Genomic DNA, 19,773 nt, shown 5'->3' with positions numbered 1-19,773 from the left:
TGAATACCCTTCTTATTACTTCTTTTATTCCATCTTCCAACTTTTGGTTTTTTTTTGTTCTTTTTTTTTTTTTTTTAGTTCCTTGAGGTGTAGGGTCAGGTTGTTTATCTGAGATCTTTCTTCTTTTTGTATGTAGGCATTCACCACTATGAATACCCTTCTTATTACTTCTTTTATTCCATCTCACAGGTTTCGATATTTTTTTTTGTCTTGAAATATTTTCTGATTTCTCCTGTGATTTCATATTGTTTAAGAGTGTGTTTAAAAAGGTAACATGGCTGATATAAATAGAAGAGGATTTATGATATTTGGCCTTTTGTGTATTGTCAAATGTTTTTATACCTAGTTTGTTGAATGTATTGATCATTAAGAGATATGAAATTTTATACACTTTTTCTGAATCTATTGATGTGGTCATATGGTTTTTGTCCTTCATTCTGTTAATGTGGTATATCATTTTTATTGATTTGTGTATGTTAAACCATCCTTGCATCCAGCTGACATATTTGACTTAATCCTGATGAATGATTTTTCTTTCTTTTTCTTTTTTTATTGTTTGGAATTCATTGAGGGTACAAGAAACCAGGTTACACTGATTGCATTTGTTAGGTAAAGTCCCTCTTCAATGGTGTCTTGCCCCCAAAAGGTGTGGCACACATTAAGACCCCACCCTTTCCCTCCTTCCCTCTCTCTGCTCTTCTTTTTACCCACCCTTCCCTCCTTCTTTCTCTCTCTGCTCCCCCCTTCCACTACCTACACTGTGTCATTAATTGTCCTGATATCAAAATTGAGTACATAGGATTCCTGCTTCTCCATTCTTGTGATGCTTTACTAAGAATAATGTGTTCCACTTCCATCCAGGTTAATACAAAGGATGTAAAGTCTCCATTTTTTTTTTATTAAATCATAGCTGTGTACATTAGTGCGATCATGGGGTACAATGTGCTGGTTTTATATAAGATTTGAAATATTTCACCACATCCTGGTTTTTCCCCAGTCATCTGGTTTCTTTCTTTCTTTTTTTTTTTTTTTCAGTCCACGTTGTTTAATCCCCTGAGAGGAGCAGTCATCTTAAATGTGATTTACTGAAGTGAACTATGATTAGTTCAAACGTCAGAGCTGCTCTCATTTGGGGTCCTGGACTATATTGGTTTCCAAAAGTAAGGTGTCAGCAGGGCCCCACTGGCTCAAGAAAACAATCTCTCCTAGCTCTTGGTGGTTGTTGGCAATCTTCAGCATTCCTGGGTTTGTGGCTGAGCCTCTCCAATCTATCTTTCTATAGCCTCCTCTTCTGCCCCTTAGGACATAGTCCTACTCTGTTTCCTGGGCTAGAGTGCAGAGGCGTCTTCAAAGCTCACTGCAGCCTCAAACTCTTGGGTTCAAGCAATACTCCTGCCTCAGCCTCCCAGAGTCATCATCTGGGTTCTTAATCCTGTTTATACCCCATAATGATCTAGCTTCTAGAGTACCACATGGGCTGTGGTCTTTATCTGTGTTGACCATGCCTATGGCCTTAATTTTTTGTTATCCTTAACTTGAGGGATTTGGAGAACATTCTCCATCACAAGAATAAAAAACAAGCACCACACATACTCAGTACTTAATTAGAACCAGTAGATTAACAACTACGTGCTCAAGTGAGAGAAAAACTCAAATTCAAAGGGAAAGAGGCAGAGTAAATTCTTACCTAACAGGTACATTGTACGAGTATATTGCACATTTCCTGAGTGAGGGGCACAGATTTTAGTTTTCTATTTATGGCCTTATTCTGTTGGAGAGCTTAACTAGACTTGACTTTACTTGCCTTTGGTCCTGGTTTAGGTCCCTGTAGCTCCAACACTCATGATGTCTTCAGGAACTAAGTAAGAATCTGTTCACTCTCTCTCTCTATATATATATATCTTGAATAATAGCCCTCCTGGTAGCAGACACTTCTGGCACTCTGTCCATATCTTTTGACACTCACTGTTTTAGTATATGATAACATCATATACTGCAAAGACCTGCAGTTCTTTCCCTGAGGGCTCTTTTTCAGTTCACAGATGAGGCAAGTTAATGAGGAGTTGATAATGGTGAGTGAATAAGGAACCTTCATCCAATGTCTCATGGCAGTGGAAATTAAATACCCCAACTTCCTCATTCCTCAGGTGAAATAAATCTGAAGCGTGTTCTGCAACCTTCCCAGTAGGATTGGGGCTCCACTTGCCCAAAAGGGTAACCCACTCAGCAACATATCCTCTGTTGTCTTCCTTCCCTTCCTTATCCCCTGCTGGTGCTCCTGGATCATTTCCTAAATAAACCACTTGGGCACACATCTTTTCTCCCAATCTGAGTCTGGGGAAGACCCGGCCTGAAATACTTAACACTCTCATTATTATTCCAGTAACAAATTACCAGACATTGATGAATCAAATTCTGAAAATGCCTTAGTTTTATATCCAAATAAGAAGATTCTTGGCTAGCAGATCAAATATTAGCAAATGTTCAGCTCGGCATCTGCTTTATTGTTAATGCCGTGTAATGGCCAAACTTTTTGCAGTGGTGTTTGTCGTGTTTTCCCTTTGCCATCATCAAAGTAATGCAAAAGGGACACACACATAATTGTTTTTCATTGTGTGCTTTATTTTAAAATCTGTATAAATAAATATAGGATGACAGAGGGGGTCTATTTACTAAACACTGCATTTGGTTGTGCGACATTACACAATGTGTCATAATATTTCAGCTTGTAATTGTGTCCTTTAGGTGTTGGTGCATAATTCCATAACTTTTTTTTTTTTTTTTTTAGATGGAGCCTCAAGCCATCCCCCTGGGCAGAGTGCCATGGCTTCACTGCTCACAGCAACCTCCAACTCCTGGGCTCAAGCGAGTCTCCTGCCTCTGCCTCCCAAGTAGCTGGGACCACAGGCGCCCGCCACAACGCCCGGCTATTTTTTGGTTGCAGCTGTCATTGTTGTTTTGGCGGGTCCGGACTGGGGATTCGAACCCGCCACCTTAGGTGTACGTGGCTGGCGCCTTAGCCGGTTGAGCTATAGGCGCCGAGCCCATAACTTTTAAGATACAATTTATCTGGGAGCTGCATTAGTCATGCTTTTATGTACATCAGGAGTGCTTACAGTCATAAAGATTTGGGGAGCATTTGAGCCATACTGGCTGAAGTCTAGGGATGTTTTAAGTCATCTGAAACAGTAAAATAATAAAGGATAGGGAAGAGCTCTGCTCAGGCAGTGATTTTCAATTGATGTGCCACAGCAGACTGGTATGCCATGAGAGGCTACCACCTAAGATGTGCTGCGAAGATTTTTAAAGATTATTAATTATTTGCAAAAGAAATTTAGGCTTGGTGCCCATAGCTCAGTGGTGAGGGCACTGGTCACAGAAACCAGAAGATTGAGTTCAGTTCTTCAAGAATTTATTCTTTTGGCTTGGTGCCCATAACTTAGTGAGGAGGGCACCTGCTGCATGCACTGGGGCTGGCAGGTTTGAGCCCAGCCCAGGCCAGCTAAACAACAATGACAACAACAACAACGAAAAAGCTGGGTGTTGTGGCGGGTGCCTGTAGTCCCAGCTACTTGGGAGCCTGAGGCAAGAGAATTCCTTAAGCCCAAGAGTTTGAGGTTGCTGTGAGCTGTGACACCACAGCGCTCTACCAAGGGCGACAGTGAGACTCTGTCTCAAAAAAGAAAAATAGAAAGAAAAAAAGGAAATTCAAAGCATAGTAAGTATATTCTTTTTTTTACTTTTTCTTTTTGATCAGGATAATTTAACCGTGCCACAGAAACTTAACTATAGGTTCAAGTGTGCTGTGAGAAAAAAAAGTTGAAAAACATTTAACTTAATACATGATGTTAGATACACATGATCTAACTTAATAATGATCTCTAGTTAAGATTTTCCATTCCTTTACTAATGGTAAGGAAATTCCCAGACCCTACAGGGAGTGAAAGTGAAGATGTATTATGATTTTGTATCACGTTACTGAGTTTCCAGATTCTTTTCATATTTACAGTAGGAATGTTGGGATACAAATCTCAGAGCACCACTGTGGTTAGTGCACTTTTTCATTGTCCTCAGTGTGTATCGGTACAGAAGTTATTCAGTACTATTAGACCTTTCCAAAATTCAGTTTTTAGCTATGAAACTTCAGTTGGCAGGTCCTATTTAACCACATTCAGCACTGGTTTCAGCCTTTGGGGGTTTTTTGGGGGGGTCATTTTCCTATAATTTTTCTATAATGCAAGATCAAAGGGAAAACTAAGTCGACCTCTTTTGCTAACAACAGTACAGTTCTTGATCATATAAATGTAGACAAATACAATAGCCTGAGATTCTTTATTTGATGGCTTATAGTTCTTGGGACTTAGCATTCTTACAGATTTCATGTCTGTGTTTCTGTTCAAGCTGTAATGATGGGTACTTATTACATATTCTTTTAGGGCTCCCTCTCAATAAGTGTTTTTGAACTTGATGGTTAAGTGCTGTGGCTTCAGAGATTGTTTTGTTCTTTATGTTCTGTGAGTCAGTGGTGCTCACTGCAGAACTGAAGATTTTCATGTAGATGATGAAATGTCACCTCAATGGAATACCTGGGGGAGATAGCACTTGCCACTAAGAAGACAGAGCCTAGCATCTTGAACCATGCCTCAGTACGAGAAGTTTTTGTTTACCTACCCCTTATTCTTCATTACTGATTATTTTGTAATTCTGCAAAATGACATTTTATAAAGTAAAATTTTCCATTTTATAAAGTAAAGTTATTGCCCCCCATGGCAGTTTTGAATACAGACTTTACTCCTTTATCAGTCTTCTAATTTTTAAAATGGTAGTTCCATTTTATAAAATATTATTATTGCTTCGCTCTCCTCAGTTTGGAATATAGACTATCAGCACCCTCATCCCTTTACAAGACTACACATTACCTATTCAAGTATGAAGCACAAATCAGAATATGCTGCAGAGAGGTTTAAAAAAAATGCTTAGGTTTAAGATCATACCCTATTGTCCTGTTATCTTTGCCAGCTGAAATATATAGCTCTTCATCTTGTATTGGATTCCAGCAAAGAAAAATACTTCTTAAATTGCAACACTTACCAACTTTGCAGAGGGGTATGGTAAAATAACCTAATTCAAGATCCAAAATCATCATCCAGAGTCCATTTTAAAGTGAAAGCTCTCCAAAAAGAAATCCTATTTTTATATTTTCTCATAGAATAAAGGAGCAGAAATAGGAAGTAAAATAGCTCTCCCTATCAAAAAACTGTCCAAGTATAGAAGGCATCCAGGCTTCCTGATGACTTCATTGGCGCAATATGGAAAGGGACAGTATTCGTTTTTCTTCCAACCCTACTGTAGGTTTTATCAGTGCCCTTATATAGGCAGCAACTTGAATGTTGGCCTGTCTTCAAAGGAGATGTGGACTAAGATGAAATCATTCATTATAAAATATCTCCATAAATATGGAATGTGCACATATTTTTGCCATTATGATGGCAACTTAACCAAGTATATGTTAAAAATTAAAACAAAACTTATTCATTTTCTCTTTTCCCTTAGCCTTTATTTTCTAGGCTATTTAGGGAAATGTCGATGCTTCAGAGTAAAGCAAAGTGGGCAAAAATCCAAGGGATTAAATTTAGTTTCTGTGGATGTATTCTTACCATAAAACATTTCCCAGTTAGCTAAATTAATTGAACGTGCAGTTATGAAATGGAATGCCCCAAGGAATTGTTAGCAAAGGCCTGGTGTGAAATACTTACTTTTCTAACCTTGGTTTTCCCATCCACATTACGGATTTGGCTTCCTAAATCTTCAGCCTGGATTGCTGGCCCTTCTACCATTCTTGAAGAGTTATCACTGACGAGAGACTGTGTATGCAGAAATTATCCTATGTATGCTTATACACAGAAACACACGCATACACACGGGCAAGATGTCTAGAGTTTGAGGTGTGTGTGTGTGTGTATGTATGTGTATGCGCATGAGTGAGATCTGATTTTAGTTTCCATGGAAATGGGCTAAATAAGGACTTTTAACAGACAAGAGTATGGGTGCGACTTCTTTAGCTGTTCCCAGCTGCTGGGTTCCAGCTCAGTACTATTGAGACAAAATCTGAAATTATCTCAATCCTTTACATTACGAGATCAATATTGTAATTTGGTACCTGTAACATGTAATTTTCTTTGCAACAGTGATAATCACTTATCCCTTCAGTTAGCCCTGTGAAATGAACTAAAAAAGAACACCCACCCACCAACCCTCAACAATTGCTTTGACACCCCATGCATGTACACTGCTTTGTTACTCCCTTCCCAAGTTTTTCTTCTCCCTCTCCATACAGGTGTTGACCTACAATTAATAGACCTAGTATTTCCTCTCCCTCAACCTTAAATGCCTATGGAAAACCAGAAGTATATAGGAGAAGGAGGCTAAGCTTATACTTTTCTTAGAGCTCTGTTGACTTCCTATAAGCCTGGACATACAGGGTGTCTCACACTACAATTGTATTGTTCTTTCTCTTCCTCTCTCTCTCTCACACACACACATTAAACGAAGGCCAGGAAAGGATTTTTTCTTTTCTTTCTCCAGAGAAAGAGGTGTAACAGGCTCGGCGCCTATAGCTCAACTGGCTAAGGCGCCAGCCACGTACACCTAAGGTGGCGGGTTCGAATCCCCAGCCCGGACCCGCCAAAACAACAATGACGGCTGCAACCAAAAAATAGCCGGGTGTTGTGGCGGGCACCTGTGGTCCCAGCTACTTGGGAGGCGGAGGCAGGAGACTCGCTTGAGCCCAGGAGTTGGAGGTTGCTGTGAGCTGTAATGCCACGGCACTCTGCCCAGGGGGACAGCTTGAGGCTCTGTCTCAAAAAAAAAAAAAAAAAAAAGAAAGAGGTGTAACATTGTGACTGTTCAGCCAAAGGAGGCAACATATGCAAGGTTTAAAAAGAAGACATCTGCTGCTAAATAAGCAACCCCCCCCCAAACCTCTGTAGGATATTGAGTACTTTTTTTGATTGCTCATCTGGAAAAACAAAACAAAAACAACTAAAAAGAGCACATACTAATTATTTTTGAAAAGCATTGAAATATCTAGACATAAAAAAGAAAGTAAAAGAAAATGTAATCAAACTAGAGGCATTGCCCTGGTGTACTGCCATTGTATGCTTTGGTGTGTGTCTATTAGAGCTGTGGTCCCCTGGCCCTCGGGCTGTGGACTAGTACTGGGCTAGTGGCCTGCTAGGAACTGGACTACGCAATAGGAGATGAGCTGCAGGCGAGCAAACAAGAAGCTTCATCTGTATTTACAGCTGCTCCCCATCACTTGCATCACTGCCTGAATTACACCTCCTGTCAGTTAAGTGGTGGCATTAGATTCTCATAGGAGTGTGAAACCTACTGTAAACTGCGCATGTGAGGGATCGAGGTTGCACACCTCTCACCAGAATCTAATGCCTGATGGTCTGAGGTAGAGATGTAATATGCTTGAATCATCTCCAAACCATCCCCCCCACTAGGTCTGTGGAAAAATTGTCTTCCAGGAAACCCGGTCCCTGGTGCCAGAAAGATTGGGGACCACTGTATTAGAAGATTAGAAATATGTCTGAAAAAGTGAAAGCAAAAAAAGTATGTGCGGTGAGGAATATATGAATTAATTTGATTTAATCATTCCACAATGCATACATATATCAAAACATCACATTGTATCCCACAAATATATACAATTTGTAAATGTTAATTAAAAATAAATGAATAAAAAAGAAAAGGTGGAAACAATAAATTTGAAATATCCTTTACATTTGAAATTTGGTATCAAGAGTAAAAGCAGGATGCTTCATTAGATGATAGGATTTTAATATTAAAGGATAGTCAACTAGAGACCCAATGTATTTGGCATGAGCCATTTCTCAGGTTTAGTGCGCTAAGTGGTTTGGGGGTTTATACAATCTATAAACTCCATATGCAAGCATGAAATGTTGCCCTCTGGGAAAGCTGGTCATATGGAGAGGAACTGTGGGATTGCCAATCATCAGTAGGATGGTTTTTCCTGCTGATTTTGTTTCTGTGTAGGTGTGAGATGATGTAAATATGTATTTTAGGCATCAGAGAAACTCAAGTAGTATAAAATGTAGGCCATTTTTTATTACATTGATTTTCCTTAACTATCTTTTAAAGGGAAAAATATTGTAGACATTTGCCTTAAATATAGCTAGATTTTTAGCTTTATTTTTATAAAGAAATGCAGGCGTCTGGGGCGGTGTATGCAGCCTCTTCAGATCAAACATTTCTGTTTGTATAAGCCCCCATGGATCTAATCTATAAACCCCATATGCAAACTCCCCAGTATTTCCAATCTGTAGCATAAACATGTAGGCTTGTTAATGTACGGAAGGGCCTTGCTATGATGAATTAGAGGGGCACCAAAAAAGGTGTGTGTGTTACTTTAGTAAAAATTATAGTTTACTAATGCTTCTTGCTGGAAAGTATTTTAACCTTTTGGGAAATTGTTCTGGGTCAGTTTTGATGAAATTTGACCTGAGCAGGAGCTGCCTGTCATGAATAAAAGTAATATGGTGATATGATTCACACTTTGCCAAGCTTAGGGTTTGACTATATTATATTTCCCAGTATGGTTTTATGCTGATCTGTCTCAAAAAGGACCAAGCTGAACTAAGAATGTGCTCTATCTAGCATTTGGATATCTTTCCTAGTTTAAAAATAATTTATTTGTATCCGAATCACCTACTTACCTACTGTGAAGAAATGCAACTAAAATACTAGAAAACACAACTGTGGGATCTTTTTGGAGAAATAGATGATTTCTGCATTAGTGGTTACTCTGATTGACAAGCTGTGGCCCTATGATCTATTGACATGATTGTAATTGAAAGATTTATTGTGATCTAGCCCAAAACTTTACAAAGTAATATGCAATCTCAGGAATTTTTTCACTAGCAATGACAAAAAATGGGGCTGCATTTTAATATTTAAACTATTTTACATCTAGAGTGAGGATCTTTTCCATCATCAAAATATTGGGCATATCCTCTATTCCCTTTTGTTTTCCCACCTACTAAAATTGGACCTTTAAAGGGACATTTAACAGCTATGACTTTTTTTGTCATGAATAATTATTGGCAGAGGTTATCTTTGATGTTAAAAATGAAATGCATTGGCTATGTAGATGCACTTTTTACAGATTTGAAATATTTGCAGATTTAGAAGAATGAGAGAAATTTGACCAAGGAATTACTAAAACCAAGCTGAAATGTCCTTGTTTGGGACTCCCATTCAATCATTCTGTACATGGGTTCTAGGCTAGAGTATAAATCCACAACAAATGGTGGTTGAATGATGGGATCCTAAACAATAGTAGAGAAATGGAGTGTATTCTGACTAAGTTACTGAGGAGGAATTATGGGTCAATAATTCAAAAGAAAAAGGGGATACTTTCATTTTATTCAAAAGGTGCCAATTCAGTTTCTATATCTTTATCTTTCAGAGAATCTGAACAACTCCATTATTCTCAACTCATATATTCAGTCATTTCTCACAGATTTGATTGTTAGAATCTCAGTAATTACTTTTTTCCTGAAACACTCCATACCTAAACTTGTTAGGCATTAAGGGTCTGCTTAATGTCCACTTCCCAACTTTATATGTGTGTGTGTATATGTGTGAGAAAGAGAGAGAGAGAGAAATTTCTGGCCTTGGATAGTTCTGTTGTTTGTGTGACTTTCCTCCTAAACTGATGTTCCTATCACTAGGGTTTCCTGGTTGGCACTTTCTTTCCTTGAGGTGGATGAGATGCACTGATTTCCCCCATTAAACTGATGCTAGGGTAAATGGAACATGTCCACTGCTTCCTAAGATTTCTACTCTATGTGTCCTTGCTTTTTCCTTCCCACTCATTTTCCCTTCTCTGGATCACCAAAGATTCTACATTAAATTTTCACAATTCCAGACCTTGGGAGAGATCTCTGTGACTTTCAGTATTTGTGATTCTTGCTTACAATGTGGAGAATTCCAACAAATGCAGTTTTTCCACTATGAAACTGTAAGTTAGCAACTTTTAGGTTGCAAGGCACATCCACTTCCCCAGGTTTCTTTTCTTTGAAGTGTGTTGCTTTGATTCTCATGCACAGGAAGCATACAGAAGGGGAAGATAGTTTTTTAAATGGTTTCCTATAGACAGCTGAAGCCCTTGGCCTACCAAACTCCACAGAACCACAGGGCTGAGCCTACCAGGACATTTTAATGTACTTCAAAAGTATCAGGGCTGTTGTAAAAGGTGGGGTGCATGTGTGTGTGTGTGCACACATGTGTCCATGCTTATGTGTAAGTGCACACATATGTATGTGTATATGTGTATCTAAATGCGGTAGCTGCGTTATGTACACATGTGTACTTACATGTCTGTGTTTGTGTATGTGTGTGTGAAGCAGAGCCAATGGGTCATTAGCTCATTTTCCCAGTCATCTACAGTCCTGGGAGACATCATGGTAACTGCTTTGGTGATTCTAAAACAGTAGACAAAGGCAATTTGGGCAGGATGTTAATTTACAGAATAAAAATCTGAAAGGCTGAGTCAAACGTGTTCAAGGTTCATCCTGGAAAATTAAGGATACTGTTTTGCCAAGGAGAATCTTATAAGTTTTCCCAAGCATAAGCCTGGAGTGGGTGATGGAAATAAACTGAGCCTTTGCCATTTTCTAGGACTTAGACAAAGCAATTTGTGGATTCTAATGAACAAAGTCCTCAAACCTCATATCAGATGCTACAAAATGGAACTAATATTCCTCTATCTCAATCAAAGGCTTCCTTTATCATGGCTGGGACGGGGATAATGTAAGTGGCACTGATCAGCTGTTGGTGCCTCCTTTGCGCTTCAGAGGAGGTCAAGCTTTGCCTTTAGGTCAACCCATGTGGATTCCATTGTGCCTGAAGATATACTAGAAGCAGCAGAGCCAGCAGGGGCAGTAGAGTCATTCTACTGTTGAGTCATTTGTTCTCCGATTTCCTCCCTATACCTGGTTTCTGACTAGGTGTCAAGAGAACTGGGCTTCTGAATATCTGTGTCTAAGACACACCTCTCCTTAGATGTACCCATCTGTCCATGGCCACGATTGCTTAATTGCCAACTATGAATATTATCAAGATTAATGAGACTTACTCTCTACATTTGTTTTCAAGTAGGCTGCTCCAAGTGTGTACAAACATGCCTGGTGTAGACATCTCACAGTGGGGCTCACTTGGGAGCAGCCCTTCCAAGGATGTGGTATGCTGCTGCAAAGCAACATGTGACTGCGTAAGGTGGGAATAGGCTGCCTTTCTCTTGGTTCTTTGACAAGGAATGCTTCCATATGTTGGCTTTGTGGGCTGACTCCCTGTGTGTGGTGGTTACTGTAATTCTGAGGCTATAAATATTTTCTTGCAAAATGGAGAGTATGGTGGTAACCTGATATTCCTCCTGCCAATAAGAGCACAGTGAAGAGGGGTTTTTCCGGGTCCTTCTCTGGATGACATGTTTAGCTGGTGCTAGAACATAAATTGGCACTGAAAATATGTTTGTAGAATAAATAAACACATGAACAAATGAAAGAATGAATGACGAATACACTTGGCATGAAGAAACCAATATTTGGAAGCATTTTTTTTTTTTTTTGCTCCTTGGAGAAAAGATGGTTCAGAAGTTCTTGATTGCCTATTAGCCAAAATGAGGACACCAGGAGCACACTCCCAATGAGGTCTTTATTAATTTAGGACAACGCTTCTTCACCCTTTTTAGGTCACACACTTCTTTGGGAATCTGATGATGGCTATGAGTCCTCTCCTTAGGAAAATGCACATATTGAACACATACACACACCTTCCCGTGTAAATTAATTTTAGGGAGCTCAGAGTTTCCTCTCCCACTCATTCATGATTCTCAGGTTAAGACCTCATAATTTGGCAGTAAAGTGGCGGAATGGAGAAAGAAGTGAGGCTAGGAAATAGACTTCAATATAGTGCTGTATCTGAGTCTAACTCGTTCTGTGAATATAATTTCATTTCTCCAGGTTTAAGTTTTCTCATGTGAAAAAGGAGGGGGTAGGCTTAATTCTATCTAAACATCCATCCGGTGTCAACATTCTGGAAGGAGAAGAAACAGATTCCACAAGATCATCACTCCTTTTCTGCAGGTTGCCCCCTTGGTGCACACTGCTTTCTTTGTACTTTGAAAAGAAGGCTTCTTTCCTCACCAAGTAGGTTCCTAATCAGGTGGTGCTAATTTTAACTTGGAAATCTGCAGAGGCCATCAGCCTCCAGTCACCTCATTTCTTCTTCCTTGCATGGTGTCCTCATAGATATCAAAAGGACTTCAAACACGTCACCTGGGCAGAAGGGGGCAGGTGAGAGGCAGGCTGGGGAGGACATCCTGACACTGCTAATTCAGGTGAACAGATTCTAGCTCATTCACTTTCCTCTTTGCTTTCTCTTGGACTGGCATGAAACAGAAATAAACAGTTGTAACCACCACGGGGAGGAACTCTGCAATGTGTTGGCTACAGCCATTTCCAGTTCTTTGCCAGTGAATCCACTGTAGTACTAACTTAATATTTTCCTTTGTATTGCAGCTTTAACATTCTTTTAAAAAATAGTGACTCTATGTCCTCAAATACCTGGTGCTTTTTATTCAGCACAAACTTGAAAGCAAATTACCCAAAGGGAATGTTCAAATTCCCTCAGACAAACCAGGCATAGTTATTTATCAGTGTGGTCCCTTCCCCACCCTCAAACCCAAGTCCTGCCTGTATCCCCTGTTTTCAAAGATCATAGTCCAACTCCAATATCCTGGGCTTGTACCCCCATTACAGTTGCCCCACTAAGTGGTGACCCAGCCTAATTCTGAATGTCCTAAAATGACCAGGAATTAACTACCTTCTGTAAAAACTCATTGCATCTTTATATAGTCCCAGTCTTGAGCCCAAATCTACTTCTTTGTAGCTTTGCATCCTGAGTCCTAATGCTACTATGTGAGATTGATGCATGAGAAATAATGTCCTGAGTTCATTCTCTTTGCCAGGCCTTGCCATGAGCGCTTTCTGAATGTCATCTCACTCAATCCTCACAGTACACCTACAATGTAACTCAAATGTAGGCTCTACAAGGGCAGATATTTAAAATATGATTTGTTCACCGTTGTGTCCCCAGTCACTAGAACAGTACCTGGGAAATAGTAGGCACTCAGTATTTGTTGAATTTAAAGATATTTACTGTTATTATCCTCATTTTACAGATGAGAAAACAGAGTTACAGAGGTCAAACACTACTACAAGCTGCAGGGGTACTTAAATAGGATCCAAAGGAAGAAAGCCATTGTGAGGAACATACCACATGTGTCCAAAGGCTTTGCCTCATGCCACACCCCCAAGGCCCATCCATTCTACCTGTTCTTGTGATGGAAACAGCCAAGCCCTCGCACTGGTACTGGAGAAAAGTGGCGTCATGCGGTCTCAGAATGCCACTTACAATTGGGTCCTGGTTAGTTAAAAGGAAAGGGTTACCAAGGGCCTTGTTTAGAGCGGTATATTGCATAACGAACTATGGCCATGGGGATGGTATCTTATCACCTCACTTCTAACTGAAAATTGTGGGGGCAAAAGTGGTAGAAAAGGCAGAAGCAAATCAAGCAAACACAGACGAAGACCAAAGGCAAACCAAGCAAAACAAACACACACACAAAAAAACTAAAAAACCCCAAACCCTAAATAAAACAAAACTCATGAGCTGGAACAATGGAGAGGAATTTTCACGAGCGTTTATCTTACGTTTTCCTCAGGAACAAACCTTACTTTTAGCCTGAGGAGCCCTGAAGCTACTTGTGGGAACATAGGACTAAACAATAATGCCCTATTTCAAGTATTATTTTCTGTCTTGCAAATCCCACGTTCCTTGTGAATTTATATTTTCTGCTGAGTTTCACTAAATGAGAGAATATCACCCTTGCCCTAACATTTTTATTTATACTCAGGCTGAGTATCACAGTTTTTTACTTAACTAGGAGAAATGTTTTTGATGCATGGAATGTTTTCTTTGGTAAATAATAAATACCAACTCAAAACCAACCAAATACATTTCTTTGGTAAAGTGGACATTAACGTCTTGGTTGGAATTAATTGAAAGAAAGAAAAGGCTTCTTCAAGTGTTTGCTGGAATCATTCCTTCCCTCTTTATAGCAATTAAGAAAGTAAAACTTGATGAAGTAAAGACTTGAATTTTATGAGGAGGTGATTCTGAGTTATTTTTAAAGTGTTTTTTTTTTTTTCCATAGCGGGGCTAAACCAATGCTGTCAGAGTAATAATCAATATTAACAAATAATTATCTAACAATAAATGATAAATCTTGGCATGCATAGTCCCCAATAGAAAAATTCATTTCACAGTCAGAATTCCATAAGCCTGATTTCAAGTGCTGAAAAGAGAAGTTAACAAGTTTGAAAATGCCCTTCATTTAAAAATACAATATCCCAGCATATACAGAGACTCAATCAAGTTGGAAAATACTTTCTGTCATAAAACAAAGTTCCACAGTAAGTCATCCTGGTTGACCAAATTGAATGATTAAATTCTCAACAAAATCCATTTAATTGGTGTATATGTGTCGTGTCAGTTATGTGGAGTCACTTTAAGCTGAGGTGCTCCACGTGGTTGACACTAAATCAATGACTGATTTAGAACACACTGTTGAGAAAATGATTTAGCAACATATGATTTAAGAATAAAACCAATCCCCTCTTCAGTTGTGTTTTATAAATAAAAGCCTAGCTGCAGGCCCCTTAGAGAATTGATCAAATATCTATTATGCAAACTTGCCCTTTTGAGAGGACTGCACTTGTCCTCAGATTAAAGCTTATTATCTCTAGTTGAGTGCATAACACATTGGCATGATCACTTAGTGTGTCTGCAGGGGAGGCTGGATAAGTGTGGAATGCACTAGCTATGATCCCCTGAACATGTATTTAGTACTGTGTGGACAACAGTATACGAAATAGAAAGCACAGGTTTGCACTTGGTGTGGTTACATCTGAATCATATGGGATTATTTTTTTGTTTGGTAAGATAATGGCCAATCTACGCCCCAAACATTTTAATCCCAGACATTAAAAAAGTCTTTGTTGTGTTCAAAAATATCCTATGTTCCTTCCTTCGAAATGGACTTTGAGGGGAGTAATAGCCATCTTATAAGAAAATCTAAAATTGCCGTGCCCTGTCTTAGGCATGCTAAAATGATAGAAATCCTCTAGTGGTGTGACCTCAGCGAGTCACTTCATTCTCCTAGGTCTTAGTTTGCTCCTCTGGGGAGGATGGGGATGTTGCCCAGTATGTCTGCTAAGGTCCAGAAAGCTAGGATGCTTTTGGGAAATGCTTACCACTATAGATGTCTAAATAAGCTACGTCTCTAAAAGGGAAAAATATTGTAGATGCTTGCTTCAAATGTAACCAGGGTTTAGCTTCCTTTTTATAGACTTAAAAAAATACAGGGGGAGGGGCATTTGGGTAACATACACAGCCTTTTCATTTCATACCATTTCTGTTTAGATCTGTGAACCTCCTATAGATACTGGAGGTCAACGGTATAAACATCTAGGCTTGTTAATGTACAGAAGGGCCTTGCTATGATGAAGTAGAAGGGCACCAAAAAAGGTGTGTAACGGTCAAGGAGGGTGAGGTGCAGCCAGTTTAGCAGAAGAGTTTGCCATCATTGATAGACTTGTACTGGTGATTACTTTTCCCAGTCATTTCTAATCTATGGCCTTTTGGGCCATCTCCCTGCCCTTGTACAGTTTCTCAGTGTTGGGACTTAGAATTACCAAATGTCTCCCCTCACCTTAAGTCTCTGAGCAGGCATGTCTCACAGCAAAAGCAGACTGGCACTACATGTTGGAAGCTATAGCAGATAACTACTTCAGTGTTCGTTTTTTCTTTCTTCAACTATGTATGGGCAGATGTTTCTGCGCATCCATGCAAAAAAATGCATGTTAGGCCGAACTGCAAACACCTGTACACAGCTATTGTTTTTGTTAAAATAGAGACACTGTTCCCAGGTTACATATACACTTGCTTTTCCTCTATCATGCCAGGTATTTGGATTTAGCTCTGCAGTTTTGGGTCCTCTGTCTCTCCTGCCAAAAGCTATAACTAATAAAGCAGACCTATTTGGTGATAAGTGACAAGCTATTCCAAAATATAATCACACCAAGTCTGCAATGTTGTCTGCAAGCTGTCACTGGTTTCAAGGTGTACCAAACTATACAAATTTTAAAAGTATACCAATGGGGTAATGCAATAAATTCATTTCTAGACAATAAAACTGCCTCACCTGGGTGAATTTAGTCCATGGGTGATGGCCACTCTCCCACATGTCTGTTTCCAAGGGTCTGGCTTGCTTTTTTTCTGGTCAGAACTTTTACAAGCATCTCCTTGGATAGTGGGGAGCTAGGTGAGGTGGCTAACCACAGACCATGACTGGAGTACTGCTTTGCAGACATTCTGGAAGAGCCTTAGTGTTGAACAATGCTTAAAGCTATTTCTGCCTTTTCAGTTGACCTTTCAATAAATATGTTTTGTCACAATACCAGCAATATCTGCAGTGTGAATAAAAGAGGATCCTGCTCTCTTTTATTTGATCTTAGTTTAAGAGCCTATAGGTCTCTTAGGGTGTGTGTGTGTGTGTGTGTGCGCGCGCGTGCACGTGTGCGCGTGTGTAAATTCTCATAACAATCTTGTTTTAAAGATTGAAAATATGCCATTCCCATTTTCCCTCCTTGTTCTTTCCTTTTTATTTATTTTTGCAATGTCTGTTTCCTGTCCTTAAAAAGGAACAAACTTGAATTTAATTGTTTCATTAATATAACCTCCTTGCTCTTGATAAGACCTCAGGTGAAAATATACCAAGCAGACACTATCACACTGTTGTAATTTGGTCAACCACTCGGGTACTATCAATATCCACCATTTCTACACACTCAATTTCCTCCCTGTTTTCAGGGTTTTTCTTCTCTTTCCTTTTTTTCTTAGAGGGCGGCAGGAAAGTCAGTATCACAGGTAAAATGGCAAAGCAGTGAAAGAAGGTGACAAATGCTATTAAAAACAAGCACCTGAACAGTGTACAGGTCAGATTTGAAGGCACAGCTGCAAGAGGAATCAGACCAACAAGATAGCAGAGGTAACTCTGTAAAATAGCTACCCCATGCACTTCCAGGGAATTTTTTACCCATTTAGTTCTCGTGAAATCCTTACCCAGAACAAATGTGGATAACAGTGGCGCACAATTGTCAATTGTGTAATTAATTCCATAAATTAAGCATAGCACAGAAATGCAGTCCAGTTGTACTTTCCATAATGTCATGAAACCTATCACTCCAAACTCCACGGACACAACTGTTAGAGTGATCCAGACATTAATCATAGCATCTGCCACTAGGAATGCTGAGAAGAATAGCAGGAACAAAGCACTGATGCAGGAGTTGTGCAGGGGGGCTCCCAGAGAGGAGGCATATCGATCCATGTACACAAAGGATGGATTGAAGACGATGAACTTCACCTTGGAGGTGACAGAAAGTCTCCTCAGGGTTTCCAAGAGATTATAGAGTTCTTCTCTGTTTGTTTCCATGGTCTTAGCCACCAGAAACATTCTGGAGGCCACTACGTCGACCTCATCATTGTACTTTTTAGAGAAGATGATGTCCTCTTGAAAATGTGAAAACTGGGGGGCTTTCAGGAAGGAATTCCTCAACATGTCTGTGAAGTTTTTCTTAGGCAAGCCAGTAGATACATTGAGTTTCCGAAGGTAATTTAAATAGCTCTCAAACCAGGATATTCGCACAAACCCCTTGGTGTATTCTAGAACATCTTCTTGGACACTAGTGTTCCAGTATTCTATGGACTCATATATGTAAAACCCAATCACAGGACTGTAGTTACTAAAGTACTTTTGCTGGGCAGTAGTATACTCAATGGTTTGTGTCGCAGTTGCTACGATGTTACTAAGGTCTGACCCTTCACTGACCTGCAGATAGCCCATTAAGGCAAAGGAAATATAAATAAGGTAAAAGAGAACTACAAAAGGCTTGACATAGGTGTTGGTTATCCAGTCACAGTAATAGCGTTTGAGGAAACATACCAATAGGTGACTCTCGTAAGTGTTCGCTTCCTCGCCTTCAGTTGTGTCCTCACTGAATCTGGCTGTCAGGAGAAACCTGTACCATGCCGGCTTCTCCTGCAGCGCCTCAGGCTTTGGGACTTTTCTACAGAAGATACTATGCTGGTAATTGTTTTCTATGTAGCCAGTGAACACCAGACTGGAACCATAAAACGAGAGTACATAGAGGTAGTTGAAGAGGATTGCAATACAGGAATTGCAGCAGAAAATCCTGGCTGCCTCAATGTTCGTGAAAGGGCTGGCCCCTATGCCAAAGGTGACCAGGTACATGGCAGTGGTGAGAGAAAAGGAGAGCATGGAGTCTGCATAGACTTCTGCAGTTCTCTCTTTAACATGTTGGTCTTCTCTAGTTTTCCTCCAGGAGGATAACATTTCAAAAGTCCCATATAATCCATGACCTGAGGGAGACAGAAAAAGACCAGAGCAAAAGTTTAAAGAACAAATTCTTTTAAAAGGGGAACCAACTTGATCATGAGCCAAGTTGACTGGATCAAGGGAAATATAATCAGCCCCAGTGGTGACAAGTTTGTAAGTTCTAATGATTTCTCCTATAGGAGATGGGCCCGTGTTTTGGTGTATCATACATGTTCCCTTCTGTCTTAAGAAAGCTGGATGAAGTTTTACCTACACAAATCTGAGTAGACTTGCGTCTATGTCTCTTGGGGATTATATACATTGATAACTTACGGTTGTTGGTACAGTTTGGTTGGTGGAAAACTCCAGAGAAGATGTCTGGACACTCATAATTTTACTTGCTATCCCCACAGGTCTGGCTGGGGGTCAGTACAGAGGAGGGCAGTGGGCAGAGGGTTCCGAGTTAACATCCCATCACCTTATTTAAAATTGGCCAAGTGGAGGGCTTTAGTGAGAAAGAGGCGATGTATTTAATTTGAGTCCTGACAGCAAACTAAATCGCAGCCCTTTTGTTTTGCTTCCCCAAATATCAAGGGCAGGAAGCAATAAATCTCAGACAGGAAGCAAAATAAGTAGGAACAAGTTTGAGCAAAGAAGAAAGAATGAAGAGAATACAGATGGAACAAGATTCATATGAACTCTTATGGCTATTGATAAAAATGAGAATTCAGCTTGATGTCTTTAGGGATCTGTTTGACCAATTTTGGTTGTTCGTGGGTGACATCTCATAATGACTCTGCTTGCTGGCTTCTCTGCACTATTTGGCAGTGGCCTCTGTGAGAGAGCCAGGTCAGTAACCTCTTGCCTTAACTGCTTCCTGCCTTTGTCTCCCTGGTTAGTATTCCTGCAAAACTGGAAGAGCAGAGGTATACTAAGTGCCATTGTTCTGACTCTGTCCTGCTGCCTGGGACCTGATCTAGCACAAGTTCTACCATCTCTCCTTGCTGGTGCTAGACACTTCCCCACTGCATCTTCCTCAGGTGACTGCTACATTGTACAGCCCACCAAGTGACCCACTGGGGCTTTCTATAACCCCTGTCTTGGTAGTGGGATCAGCAGATCCAATTTTCTGCCTCCATGCTTTGGCATATGCAATGCCATTACTGAGGTTAATAAAATCTTTACCCTGTAGCACAATAGTCTTGTTTTTAAAAAGGAAT

General features: G+C 39.9%; 1 protein-coding gene and 1 pseudogene across 1 annotated transcript in view; both read right to left on the bottom strand.

Moving 5' to 3' along the window:
• The window catches only part of LOC100957747, a 54,113-nt pseudogene extending 48,276 nt beyond the window's left edge, over window positions 1-5,837 (bottom strand).
• Window positions 5,838-14,395: 8,558 nt separating this feature from the next.
• The window catches only part of PTCHD1 (patched domain containing 1), a 52,519-nt gene continuing 47,141 nt past the window's right edge, over window positions 14,396-19,773 (bottom strand). Inside the window, exon 3 of the mRNA XM_003791909.1 lies at window positions 14,396-18,597. Within this exon, the coding sequence (XP_003791957.1) occupies window positions 16,943-18,597 (1,655 nt within the window). The 3' untranslated portion in view covers window positions 14,396-16,942. The remainder of the gene's footprint in view (window positions 18,598-19,773) is intronic.

Source organism: Otolemur garnettii, unplaced genomic scaffold, assembly GCF_000181295.1.
Source record: "Otolemur garnettii isolate 467f Iridium unplaced genomic scaffold, OtoGar3 scaffold00051, whole genome shotgun sequence".
In the NCBI taxonomy this organism is placed as follows: Eukaryota; Metazoa; Chordata; class Mammalia; order Primates; family Galagidae; genus Otolemur; species Otolemur garnettii.
Note: the sequence above shows the minus strand (reverse complement) of the source record. Positions and strands in the feature narration are given on the sequence as shown.